The sequence below is a fragment of the Danio aesculapii genome, chromosome 14 (assembly GCF_903798145.1).
Source record: "Danio aesculapii chromosome 14, fDanAes4.1, whole genome shotgun sequence".
NCBI lineage: Eukaryota > Metazoa > Chordata > Actinopteri > Cypriniformes > Danionidae > Danio > Danio aesculapii.
This window is the reverse complement of record NC_079448.1, coordinates 35954604-35967459: the sequence shown is the minus strand read 5'-3', so window position 1 is coordinate 35967459 and position 12856 is coordinate 35954604. Positions and strand designations below refer to the sequence as shown.

Below are 12856 nucleotides of genomic sequence, written 5' to 3'. Positions count from 1 at the left end.
CCAGTTTGTTGTCACTGAGTGTATGTTTGAACTTTAGGTTGCCTTGTGTGAAAATGTGTCTGAATTCTAGTCTGTTGAACATCAGGGAAAATGTAAAAATAGAAAATATAAAAATTTTATCGTCTGGTTTATTTTGACAGATTTTATTTGTTAATAGCAGAAATGGAACTCTGGATATACACTTTGACTGAAGCCCAGAGTATGATTGGGCACCAACAAAATTGTTTCATGCATAAACACTAGAAAATCTGTGTTCAATGACTTAAAAGTTAAAAGTCATGAAGTATTTACTCATTAAAACCTTGTGGAATTTTTTTATCCTATTCGCTCATGCAGTCATCAACATATGCATCAGTTGTTTTGCCCTTTTTGATAGTATGTTGTTCTATGTTTTTTTTTCACTGTGAAACATCAGCCTGGTACTGTGTTGACCCCTTGTGGAGATAATCAATCTAAAATAGGATATAAAAAAAACACATTAAGTATGCACGTAATGTTCACTCGCTCACACTGTGCACATACCCTAATTTAAGCCCTGCTCACACTGTGAGATTTCAACCATGATTTTGTCATCCAAGACAAATTTGGGAAATCCTAAAAGATTCTTGATTCTTAATTAAAGGGCCCCTCTAATTAATGCTTGATCCCCCGTCAGAACAAGATGAATGGGGGGTCAATACTTTAATACTGAAAATATTTCATTCTGATCTGTATTTTAAATAATAAATGTTAATAATTAAAATAATATAAATATGCATCTCACCACCCCTATAACGGTTCAAAGCATTGTGAGTGCACAATCGCGCCAATCAGTCCATTTAAGAAAAAAGTCTGAAATTGTCAGATCTAGAGCACCAATAGACATCATGTTCACAAGACTTTTTCTCATAAAATAGGAAATAGGTGGTTGTGTCTACATTTAGCCTGAAGGTAAAGTCAAATTCGACAGATAGTTTGTAGTTTAACCTACAGTAACATCTGAAATGGCTCATCAGAGAATACTGTAATATACCTGCCAACACTCCCATATTCTCCCGTATCCCAACTGTCTCACGTATTTCAGACCCATCTACCGCCACCCTCCCATTTTGTTATTTCTCCCGAAAAACTCCCGCAACTGCCATCCAAACTCCTCCATCTTCTACCGGCCCATGCCTAACACCCCCCCAGCCTCCCGGATTTTCAGGGACAAATGTTGGCAGGTATGCTGTAAGTCAAATTACAAACTTAAATCAGTTTTATTTATAAACTAGACGTAACTAAAAAAAATACATAAATGACTGAAGCATGTATTACACAAACTAACCAAAACAGTTGACTCCTCTGATCGTCAATTTATAACTGTTTAAGACTTTGGGTGTACAGATTTGGCTCATGAAAAATGTATGAATGCTGGATCAGACCTTTTCATGTACTGTTAACTCTAATACATTCTTGCTGGCCATACCAACTAACCATACCAATGAGTTTAAAAGCATGTTTAACTGTTAAATGCATAAAAAAGGCTCTTCTCAATTTGTTTAATGCACCAAGTCAGATCTAAAACATTAATGTTGAGTTGGTCCACCTTTAGCTGACAGGAGGAGTTCACTGCCCAGAAAGATGGAGCCAGTTGTGCCTGCTCCAGTTAAAGACTGTGTTCCAGTTCCACCTCAGAGAGGAACCTCCAAATCCATCTCAAACAACATCAACAACAGCACTTTAGCAAATCCCTCAAACACAGGTATAAAAATGGCATACATAAGGCAAGAACATTACAATATTCACATTGGTTTACAGGGACATACATACAAAAACTCTGTGACTCTCTCTGTACCTACAGATTCCACACTCTCGCTTGCCACAGATTTTGGCTTTGAGGAAAATTTTAACCACGTTTTGAAAGTGGAAGAGAAAAAGAACAAGCAAAACCGTTTAGTTGCACAACGAGAGCCACCACCTCCACCGGTTCCCCCTCTTCCTCCTAGGAAAGGCACAAATACATCATTGACAGGCCCAGCTACCAAAGAAAGGCCACCATCTGTACAAAATGCCACACCTGTCAGAAATGAGTAAGTGCTACTGGTCTTAAATGCAGAAACTTATGGTTTTTCAGAAACTCCTTTTTAAAAATGTTGTGCTCCTTGTCATTGCAGATTTCAGTCTGTAGACCGATCTATTTCCTGGTCTGAAAGCCCATCCAACTCCACCATAAAACAGGCCATGATGAGCAGCCATGCAGGGTCAAGAGAAGGTTTGCTCAAGTATCGCCTCAGCAAGAAAGAGAAAGAATATGTGGACATTAAGAACTTTAAGTGAGTGCTATTATTCTATGTGCATTTTGTCAGTAAAGTCAGTTCTTGTAAACCTCCAGCTCATGCTTTTAATTGGAGCAGCATTTACTACACAGAATCGTTGTTTGCTGACAAGGTACGCAAAATAGCATTTAAAGTTAAAATCTGCATAATTGGATGATAATGATATTGAAATAATCGCTCTGTGATAACGACAGCAGTTTGCGTCGCTTCTCATTGAACTACGGCTCTGTGTAGTTAATGCTGCAAATGAAAACACCACATATGACAACATGTTTTTACTCCAAATTGACTTCATAACTTCATAATTGAGTGTTTAAACTAAATTCCTCCGGTTTGTTGGTCATGTTGAATCAATGAAAGGAGTTAAATATTATGTTTATTGTCAAATGCTATGAGGATTTCCCGGGTTTCTTTTTTGTGGGTATTTGGAGTTTTTATGCGAGAGCGCCCTCTGGCCTTTGGAGCAGATTTTCTGCTATTAATCGAACTGTGACATAAAATGTTTTTAGGATTATCACCCAGGCCTAATGAAAAATGTAATGTCAGTGATTTTGTTTTGACTGCTTTAAGGTGTTTGATTGAATCCCTCTATTTTACAGATTCTTCATAGGCACATGGAATGTAAACGGCCAGTCCCCTGACAGCAGTCTCGGGCCCTGGCTATGCTCTGACCCAGACCCTCCTGACGTCTATGCACTGGGGTGAGTGTCACATCATGAACTGAGATCATTGCTAGACCCAGAAATCCATGCAAATGGTGTCATCTTTAAATAGAAAATTTGCATTATTTGCAGTTTTGTAACATTTTTACTTGCCCTCCACTTGTTCCAAACCTACAGAAGTTTTTTTTCTACTGTTAAACAGAAAAAAATATATAAATATTTTTTATTTTATTTTTATTTAGTTGAATTTTTACGATACAGAACAATAATTTAACAGAGGAAAAAAACATGCTAGCATGCATCATTACATCCATACATACATGCATATCAATATGCACATATATAATTACATGGTTGTTCATTATGAGCTTCATTGTAGTTTTTACTATGGAAGTGTTTAGCAGAGGAAGGAAACTCATACAGGTTTGGAACAAGTGGATGGTAAATGATGACAGAATTTGTATTTTCATCCTTTTAATGTACTTCACTCATAATTAGGGATATGGATTATGGAATATGGATTTTTGGGCCGATATTGATAACCGATAACTTTTTAGATTTGGAGGCCGATAACGGATATATAGGCCGATAAATATAAATAGTTCAAAATTTTATATTTTTATACAGTAAACGACCGATTTTATTTTTAAAACTTCATAAAAGTTTGAACTGATCTTATGAACAGAATAGCCAAAAAAAGCAATCATTTCAAAATTACAAGGTGATTTATATAGACCTATATTCATGATTTCACAAAAATCAGCGTGCATAAATCAGGTGCGCTCATTATAATAATTATAAATATGCAGATCAAACTGAAAACAATCTTATGTCAACAACACATGGGAAACAACGCGTTGATAATAAAAAATAGTCATATTATCACATGCATCACTGCTATTATGTTTACACATGTAATATTTTTCCTGAGGTGATTTAAACCAAAATACACAACGACACTATCAAAAATATTGACAATGATAAGGAATATGGTTGGTTACTGAGTTATTAACACACAGCAATACCACGCAAAGAATTGATGGACTTTGAAGGAATAAACAATGTGAGGAAAGCTCCGTTATAATGTGCTGGACAAGTCTGAACAAGTTCGACCCATGCATGTGCAAGGCAGGCAGTTCTGTACAATTACGTAACCTATCGGCTTAAAGATATCGGCCTAATTTTGATATCGGATCTATAATGATATCATTAAAAATATAATTTATCGGCCGATAACGATATGGCCGCCGATATATCGTGCATCTCTATTCATAATAAATAATCGTTCGCTATACATTGTGTATTGTAAGTTTATCTGTTTAAGGTTATAGTGCTTCATTCAGTTTACTTTGTTATTTGTTAGATTTCAGGAGCTGGACCTGAGCACAGAGGCCTTTTTCTATATGGACTCATCCAAAGAACAGTTATGGGTTGATGCAGTTGAGAGAAGCCTCCACCATAATGCCAGATACATACAGGTGATCAGTGAATACCCACTGAAATGCCCTGCTTATAATCATTTCACAGCCAAAGAAAGTGGTAAACATTTGCTGAATTCCCTGCATGCTGTCTTCAGGTTCGTATTATCCGCCTAGTGGGCATGATGTTGGTGGTGTATATCAAAAAGGAGCACAAAAATCAAATTCGAGAGATTGCTTCTGAGTCTGTGGGAACTGGCCTCATGAATAAGATGGTATGTTATATTTGTTACAATAGGAAGTGGTTTGTTAAGAGGAAGTCTGTCCATTGTTATATGTCTATTAGATATGGTATAATCCATGTTATAAATTACACAATTGAGTTTAAATGACCACAATTGAAAAGATACATGCCTTAAATTAGTGTATCGGTGTCAGTTACCTGATAAGATTGACCCATATTTATTACTCTGTGACTGTAGGGGAATAAAGGAGGAGTGGCGGTGCGCTTTGTGTTCCACAATACCAGTTTCTGCTTTGTAAACTCTCACTTGGCGGCTCATGTGGATGATTTTGAACGGCGAAACCAGGACTACAAAGACATCTGTGCCCGTATGAGTTTCCACCTGCTGGAATACCCGCCTGTCAGTATAGTGAAACATGAGTGAGTGTCAGAACTTCAGTAATTCATTGGTTGCTGATTGCTCATTATTTGAAGACTACACTTTTAAGGTACTTTATAATAAAATGGTTCCATGCTTACACTTTCTCTTCCAAGTGTGGTGATTTGGCTTGGAGATCTCAACTACAGGCTATGTTTGCCTGATGCTGGGGAGGTAAAAAGGCTTATTGCTGAAAATGAGCTACGGAGGCTACAGGAATATGATCAGGTGAGACCATGTATATATTCTTAGGCATATACTTTGTGAATGTTTTTCTTGATTCATGTTTATTCTTTATAAATGTTGCTTTGGCGTACAAGTCTAAGGTGTAATTTTTTACAAAATATGGTATAATTATTTTTAATTGAACCGTTATTATGCACCCAACTATATTGATCTGGAGTTATTATTTGTTGCTTCATCTTTTTTATATGTGTATTTATTTGGCTGTTATTTAAAGAGATAGTTCATCCCAAAAACAGAAAATTTTCCACTTCCATACATGCTTGAGTTTCTTTCTTCGGTTGAACACAAAGGATGATATATTGAAAAATGTTTGAAAGCATCTGTCATTGACTTCAATAGTATTTTTTTGTTCCCACAATGGTTGCTGGTTTTCAGTATTCTTCAAAATATCTTATATTGTGCTCAACAGAAGTAAGAAATTAAAAAAGTTTGGATTCACTATGGGTTAATAGTAGGGGTGTGAACCTGCGCTGGTCTCATGATTCGGTTTGGTTACGATTATTATGCCATCGATTCGGTGCATTGACGATGCTTTCCATAAACAATTTTACTTAGTAACACAATAATTCTTGTAATAAAATGTATAATTTATAAATATATTTATATATTTGTTATACAATTTTGTCTGTTAATACAAGTCAGATGTGTACTGTCTTTACCTTTAATTTTACCTGCTGAAAGAAAACACTGTTTTTGAATGAACCAAACAAAACTCAAGTACATGCACAGAACAACATGAACATTTATAGCAAATAAACAAATGTGAATATTATTCCGCTTGCTTTTTGAGCATTGTTAAGGAGTTCTTAAACAGAAAAGGCTGCGATTGGCTCTGGATGCACAAGTAACGTTACTGTTGTAACCGCAAAGTAAGGAGATAAAACGTTACCTCATGAACACGCCAGCAGGTCAAAGGGGCCACAGAGAGTGAGAGAAAGCTGGGTTCTGGTGTACTTCCCTGTCAGTGAAAGACTGTCCAACACAAGCAGTGAATTGATCACAGTTATCTGCTTTTTAAGTAGTTGGAACGTTATAATTACCCGTGGTCTCCTCCCTCGTCATAGTAAGCTACCGCCATATAATGCATATGTGATAAATGACGTCAGTACAGAATAACCGGTTATGATTATTACTGAACCGATACCGAATTGTCTGCATCTTCTTCATGGTGCATCGAAGAAAACAATTATTTTTTGGCATTCCTAGTAAATGGTGAGGAACTATCCCTTTAAGTGGCAGCCATATATAGACTGAATTCTATTTTTGTTCTAAAAGCACTTTTAATAGAATCTTCGACTTTCTTTTCTTTACTGTCCACAAGTGGAAATTTATCTTTGGCTTCCCCACATAATTGCATCAGCATTCACATCAAATAGATCACAAAATAAACAAATACATTCAATATTATTGCATAAATCACAATAAAAACTCAATTAAGACCATTTATACTATTAAACTCAGTATTTAAAATTCTAATGGCAGTTGGCACAAATGACATTTGAAACACATTTTCTTTGCTTGAGTTTGCCCAAAGCGTCTTTTTGATGGCAAAATCTTTGTCTTTATATTGGCAGCTGAACCTCCAGAGAAAGACTAAACGTGTCTTCACCGATTTCATGGAAGGGGAGATCAATTTCGTCCCAACTTACAAATATGACGCTAAATCAGACCGATGGGACTCAAGGTAAAGTTTCCTGAGATTAAGAAAATGGACACCGTTTAATGATCACTTCATGGTAGAAAGCTCTTAAAATGAAGTAAATGATGCAAAACTTATAATAGCTCATTATTGGGCAAGTACAGAAAGCCCTCATTTTAAACAATGGTTGCAAGAATTGTCTCGTTACCTATATAGGCAGGGGAAAACCTGAAAAGTTTGTCGAAATATGGAATCCCTTTGTAGGATTTCAAAAGGAAGCTGATACAAATCTTTTCTCTGTATCTTGTATCACTTGCTATTGATTTACTGTTAATATATGATGTAGCTTTATATTGTATGTGTATGTTCATGCACTTATTTATATATTTGTATTTTCTTCTCATTTATTTACATTTTTTTATATTTTTGGTTTTGATTTCTTTAGAACATGTCAGAAGCATTAAAGACCCCCTATTATGCATTATAAAAGGTCATATTTTGGTTTTGGGGGTCTCCAAAAACAGGCAGACAGGCAGGTCAAAAAACACTTTCATTGTCTTATAATATGCATTTATTTTTACCTAATTATCCTAACGACTCCCATATAATTTGTTCACTAATTTATTTGTTGCCAAACCCCTCCTTAGCATGATACTAATCTACACTGATTGGTCCGATGACCCAGTCTATTGTGAAAGGTCGGCTACGTTCAGAGAAAAATGTGTGCAGTGCAGTGTGTATGTGTGAGCCCAATGCTGGAGTGCATTAAAGCAATGCAGTTTAACACCAGCATATTGCTCTACTCTTAACTATGATACGCATTTAGTGTTAATCCACACAGTGGCCAAAGCTGAACTAGTTTGAAACTTGACCACTGCACATGTGTAGGAACAGCTGATGGTTGTCATAGCAACAACAAACTGCAGTGGATCGCTATTTCACAACCGCATTTAAATCCATAAAGAAAGCGACACGCGTCACATTTTCGACGTGGTTTTAGAAGCGATATGAGAATATAAAGAGTGAACAGTACAAGCAGTTACAAGTAACAAAACAGAATTACATAAATATTTTGCAAGCTAGAGAAAACAAGGAGGGAATCATTTTAATCGTTACTTACATTTGTGAAATAGAGGAAAAAACTGATCCATGAACTGTGTACTGTAAAGTTCCTTTCAAGCTCCCATACGTTGTCTTTTTTGATCCTTCCTTTAACACTGATTCCCCTGTTGTAAGCGTGTAGATTGCTGAAGCACTCGTCAGAAATTACTGTAATACGGCACAAGGCTGGGGCTTTAATGCTGAGGTATTTTTGTTAGAATAAACTTCAACCACTGACTCTTCACAGCTTTATCTTTGGGTAGGGAAAATAACACTAACTTTGCTTCCCAATTCAGAGCACAGCGTGTTCGCGACATAATTCAACCAGGATCTGCTACAGTGTTTGTCTTCCTCTTTTTCTTTCTACAGTGTTTGTGGGCGGGGCCGAGGGTTTCAATTTTCCTGGGTCTGCGCGTGTAACAAATGGGCGGGGCATGAGTTCCATATCAACGTCACGCCGATACGGCTAAAGACTGGTTACAGTGGCGATTCATTCGAACCACTATGAGTCGACTCTTTTATAGATGAATCAATAGTTTTAAACATGGTCCACTTTCAGATTTAATCCTTAACTGGATATTTCACTTCACTTAGAGCTGTGTTAAACACTGCATGGAAGGTCATATTTAAAAACCCATAAACCCATAAAGGGACTCTTTAAAGACAGTGTTTTTTTTTATTATTATTATTAAATGAATGTGGTGTATCCGCAGTGGGAAGTGTCGCATCCCTGCTTGGTGTGACCGTATCCTCTGGAGAGGAAGCAACGTGAAGCAGCTTCACTATCGCAGTCACATGGAGCTGAAGACCAGTGACCACAAACCCGTCAGCTCTGTCTTTAGTATCGGGGTGAGGTTTACTCCTTTCATCATCCTCCAGTAATAGCATCGAGAGCATCACGCTGAATTTATGTGTGTGCTGCAGGTGAAGATGGTGATTGAGCAGCGCTACAAAAAGATTTTCGAAGAGATTGTGCGGGACATGGACAGGATGGAAAATGACTTTCTGCCCTCTTTGTCCCTAACCCGACGAGAGGTGAGTAATGACAAAGAGCCAGACAGGGCAGTCTATCCTCAGACAAAGTCACTCTGCATCGATCCACTGGCCTGCCTCCATTCTTTCTGAGGTCCCACTATATATTAGAGGAGGATCTATAATGTTTGCAGCATCTTAGCATTTCACTGAACTGTGAGTGTGTTATGGGCTAATCAGGTGTGACGTAATTGCTTTGAGATTGGAGGCTTTAGAAGAGTTTGCTTACAAATGGAAAAGATTGTTCAAACAAACTAATCAGCATCACTTGGACTCTATAAGTTGGAGGATTTGAATGCAGAAATGAACACTTTGGCAAAGATGTATTCAATTGATCAAAAGTGACAGTACAGACATTTATAATGTAAAAAAAAAAGTACTGCATTTTAAGCTTTCTATTCATAAAAGAGTTATTATTAAGAATTTACATAGATTATTAAAGGAATAGTTCACCCAAAAATGAAAATGACTCACTATTTATCAAATGTTTCTATACCTTCATGAGTTTTGATATTCTGTTGAACACAAATGAAGGTTTTTATAGATTTTTTTTAAAGAATTTTGAAAACCTGTAACCATTGACTTGTTGAAAAACAAATTCTATGTATATCAATGGTTACAGGTTTACAACATTTTTCAAAGTATCTTTTTTGTGTTCAACAGAATAAAGAAACTCATAAAGGTTTGAAAATCAAAAGGTGAGGAAATGATGACAGTTTAAATGTTTGTGTAATTATTAACATTTTAAATCCACATTATTCAGTTCCAAAAGAATACCACAGAAATTAGCTGGAACCCGCAAAAAAAATCGATGCAGTGAAGTTTTGAATACTAAAAATAATTATCTGAAGTGGCAAAAAATTAGTTTCGATATTCTGTTGAACACAATAGAAGGTATTTTGAAGTATGCTGAAAACCTGTAACCATTATACTTCATTAGTAAGAAAAACAAATGCAACGTAAATGAAAGGTTACAGGTTTCCAACATTTTTCTAAATATCTTTTGTGTTCAACATAAGAAAGAAACTCATAAAGGTTTGAAAATCAAAGAGTGAGTAAATGATAACAATATAAATTTTTGGGTGAACTATCCCTTTAAGCATCGATGCTGAAATGTTACTGAAGTAATGTTGGATGTCTAGTAATGAATCAATGGCTTGGATGATCGAGCATGAACTTCTAGCCCAATATTTATGTTCTACCTGTTCTTTCATCACTAGTTCACCTTTGAAAATGTGAAGTTCCGTCAGCTGCAGCGTCAGAGTTTTCTCATCACTAATGATGGACAGGTTGCTTGCACCTTCGCCTTCATTCCCAAACTCAATGACTCCCAATACTGTAAGCCCTGGTTACGTGCTGAGCCGAGTGAAGGGGTACTAGATCCTAGTGAGTATCTCATGGCATTTCAACCATTTATCTTTGTCATGAAAAAATGTTGATGATTTTGTTCAAATATTTTTATATGTTCGATTTGATTCTTCCAATTCTACCTTATTATCACAGTATAATTAGACTAAACTAAACTTTTTTTTAAAATGTGCTTTATTTAGAATTACATTTTTTTCACATTTACTTTAAATTCACACTATTCTGCTTCAAAATAAGACGATTTTGCCTGACATTTATTTTGGGTTTTGTAATAAAAATGACCTGATTGGAAAATAAAATGGCACAGAAGTGAAATCTTTTGTGCAAAGTTTTGTGCTTCTCAGAGGTGGCAAAATGCAATGCTTCAATCCTAACTGAATACTGTTTGTTATATTAAAGTTGAGGTTAGTCAGAACAGAAATAATGTAGTCTGGCATCTTTACACAGTTTTTTGAGCAAGAAATTCATGACATTTTTCTTTAAATGCATTAAAAATGGCATGCCCACTTCTCATATACAGTAGAGAGGACATATCTGATATATTCATTTGAAGACGGACACTCTTCATCCAGATTGACTCAAATATTCATGTTTTCTGTACAGATGAGAAAATTGAGATCTTCTTGGAGGTGTATGTCAGTAAAGACTCTGTGACGCTTTTGAACTCTGGCGAAGACAACATTGAGGACATCCTGGTGCTTCATCTGGACCGAGGGAAAGACTACTTCATCACTGTCTCTGGAAACTACCTGCCCTGCTGTTTCGGCACATCTCTGGAGACTCTGTGCCGCATGAAGAAGCCTATCCGTGAGATCCCCATCACCAAACTCATTGATCTGGTGAGGCCTATTCCACTGCTGCAGTCAGTAAGATGGATTAGCAGCAGCTATTACAAAAGTGAAAGTTGTTTTATCAAATTTTTGTCTGTGGATGGAAGTGACAGATAATGGTGAGGAATTTTTCCTTGAGATTTTGCAAAAGAGAAGACTTTCCAGTCTTGCTAGAGAGAGAATGTTATAATTAGATACAACTTGTTCAGTAGCATTCATACATTCATCATGCAAACCTCCCTGTTCATTTCATTCTTCACTATATTCTCAAATTATGATTTGTTTTTCATTTTTTGGGTGAACTATCCCTTTCAGTGGTGGACAAATATATACTGACTTCCATTTTTGTTCTGAAAGCACTTTTAAAAACATCTTTGGCTTCATTTTGGCAGCTGAACCCCTAGAGAAAGACTAAACATGTCTTCAATGATTTCATGGAAGGGGAGATCAATTTCACTCTTCACTTTAAATTGTTATTTGTTTTTAATTTTTTGGGTGAACTATTCCTTTAAATGGTAGGCATATATAAACCTCCATTTTTGTTCTGAAAGCACTTTTAATAGAATCTTTGGCTTCTTTTTGGCAGCTTTTGGAAACTTTGATTTCATGGAAGAGGATGAGCAATTTCACTCTTCATTATATTCTCAAATTATAATACATTTTTCGTTTTTTGGGTGAACTATTCCTTTAAACGTTAGCCATATATAGACCTCCATTTGTGTTCCAAAAGCACTTTTAATAGAATTTTTGGTTTCTATTTGCAAAGAGAAAGACTAAATGTGTCTTCACTGATTTCATGGAAGGAGAGATCCGTGTAACTCTTCACTCTATTCTCAAATTATGATTTGTTCTTTTCATTTTTTGAGTGAACTATCCTTTTAAATGACACCCATATATAGACTTCCGTTTTTGTACTGAAAGCACCTTTAATAGAATCTTTGGTTTTATTTTATCAAAGAGAAAGATTAAATGTGTCTTCATGAAAGGGGAGATCAATTTCACTCTTCACTCTATTCTCAAATTCTGATTCGTTTTTTTATTTTTTTTTTTTTGCATGAACTATCCCTTTAAATGGTAGCCATATATAGACTGACTTCCATTTTTCTTCAGAAAGCACTTTTAATAGAATCTTTGGTTTCATTTTATCAAGGAGAAAGACTAAGCATGTCTTCATGAAAGGGGAGATCAATTTCACTCTCAAATTCAATTCTCAAATTATGATTTGTTTTTCATTTTTTGGGTGAACTATCCCTTTAAATGGTAGCCATATATAGACCTCCATTTTTGTTCTGAAAGCACTTTTAATCGAATCATTGGTTTCATTTTGCCAAAAAGAAAGACTAAACATGTCTTCACTGAAATCATGGAAGGGGGAGATCAATTTCACTCTTCACTCTATTCGCAAATTTTGATCAGTTTTTCATTTAGGAATTAATCCGTCATCTTTTTAGTTATTTTCTCTTTCTGTCTATCTACTGATCGCCATCGGAAGCCAAAAGCCACTTATCTATTATTATGCAATACTGGCTCTATCTTTTCACTGATTACGCAATGTTTCTCTGTTGTCTCCTCTTTTCTCCTTCCTTTACTCCTTTCTGCTC

At 35.9% G+C, this 12856-nt stretch overlaps 1 protein-coding gene across 2 annotated transcripts in view; it reads left to right on the top strand.

The window, feature by feature from the left end:
* The window catches only part of ocrl (OCRL inositol polyphosphate-5-phosphatase), a 32579-nt gene that overhangs the window by 11771 nt on the left and 7952 nt on the right, over nucleotides 1-12856 (top strand). For both annotated transcript variants that reach the window (XM_056471814.1, XM_056471813.1), the window contains exons 6-18: nucleotides 1574-1723; nucleotides 1823-2051; nucleotides 2136-2294; nucleotides 2897-2998; nucleotides 4323-4437; nucleotides 4536-4652; nucleotides 4860-5041; nucleotides 5156-5267; nucleotides 6860-6969; nucleotides 8739-8874; nucleotides 8950-9060; nucleotides 10278-10443; nucleotides 11029-11264. In XM_056471814.1, the coding sequence (XP_056327789.1) occupies nucleotides 1574-1723; nucleotides 1823-2051; nucleotides 2136-2294; nucleotides 2897-2998; nucleotides 4323-4437; nucleotides 4536-4652; nucleotides 4860-5041; nucleotides 5156-5267; nucleotides 6860-6969; nucleotides 8739-8874; nucleotides 8950-9060; nucleotides 10278-10443; nucleotides 11029-11264 (1925 nt within the window). The remainder of the gene's footprint in view (nucleotides 1-1573; nucleotides 1724-1822; nucleotides 2052-2135; nucleotides 2295-2896; nucleotides 2999-4322; nucleotides 4438-4535; nucleotides 4653-4859; nucleotides 5042-5155; nucleotides 5268-6859; nucleotides 6970-8738; nucleotides 8875-8949; nucleotides 9061-10277; nucleotides 10444-11028; nucleotides 11265-12856) is intronic.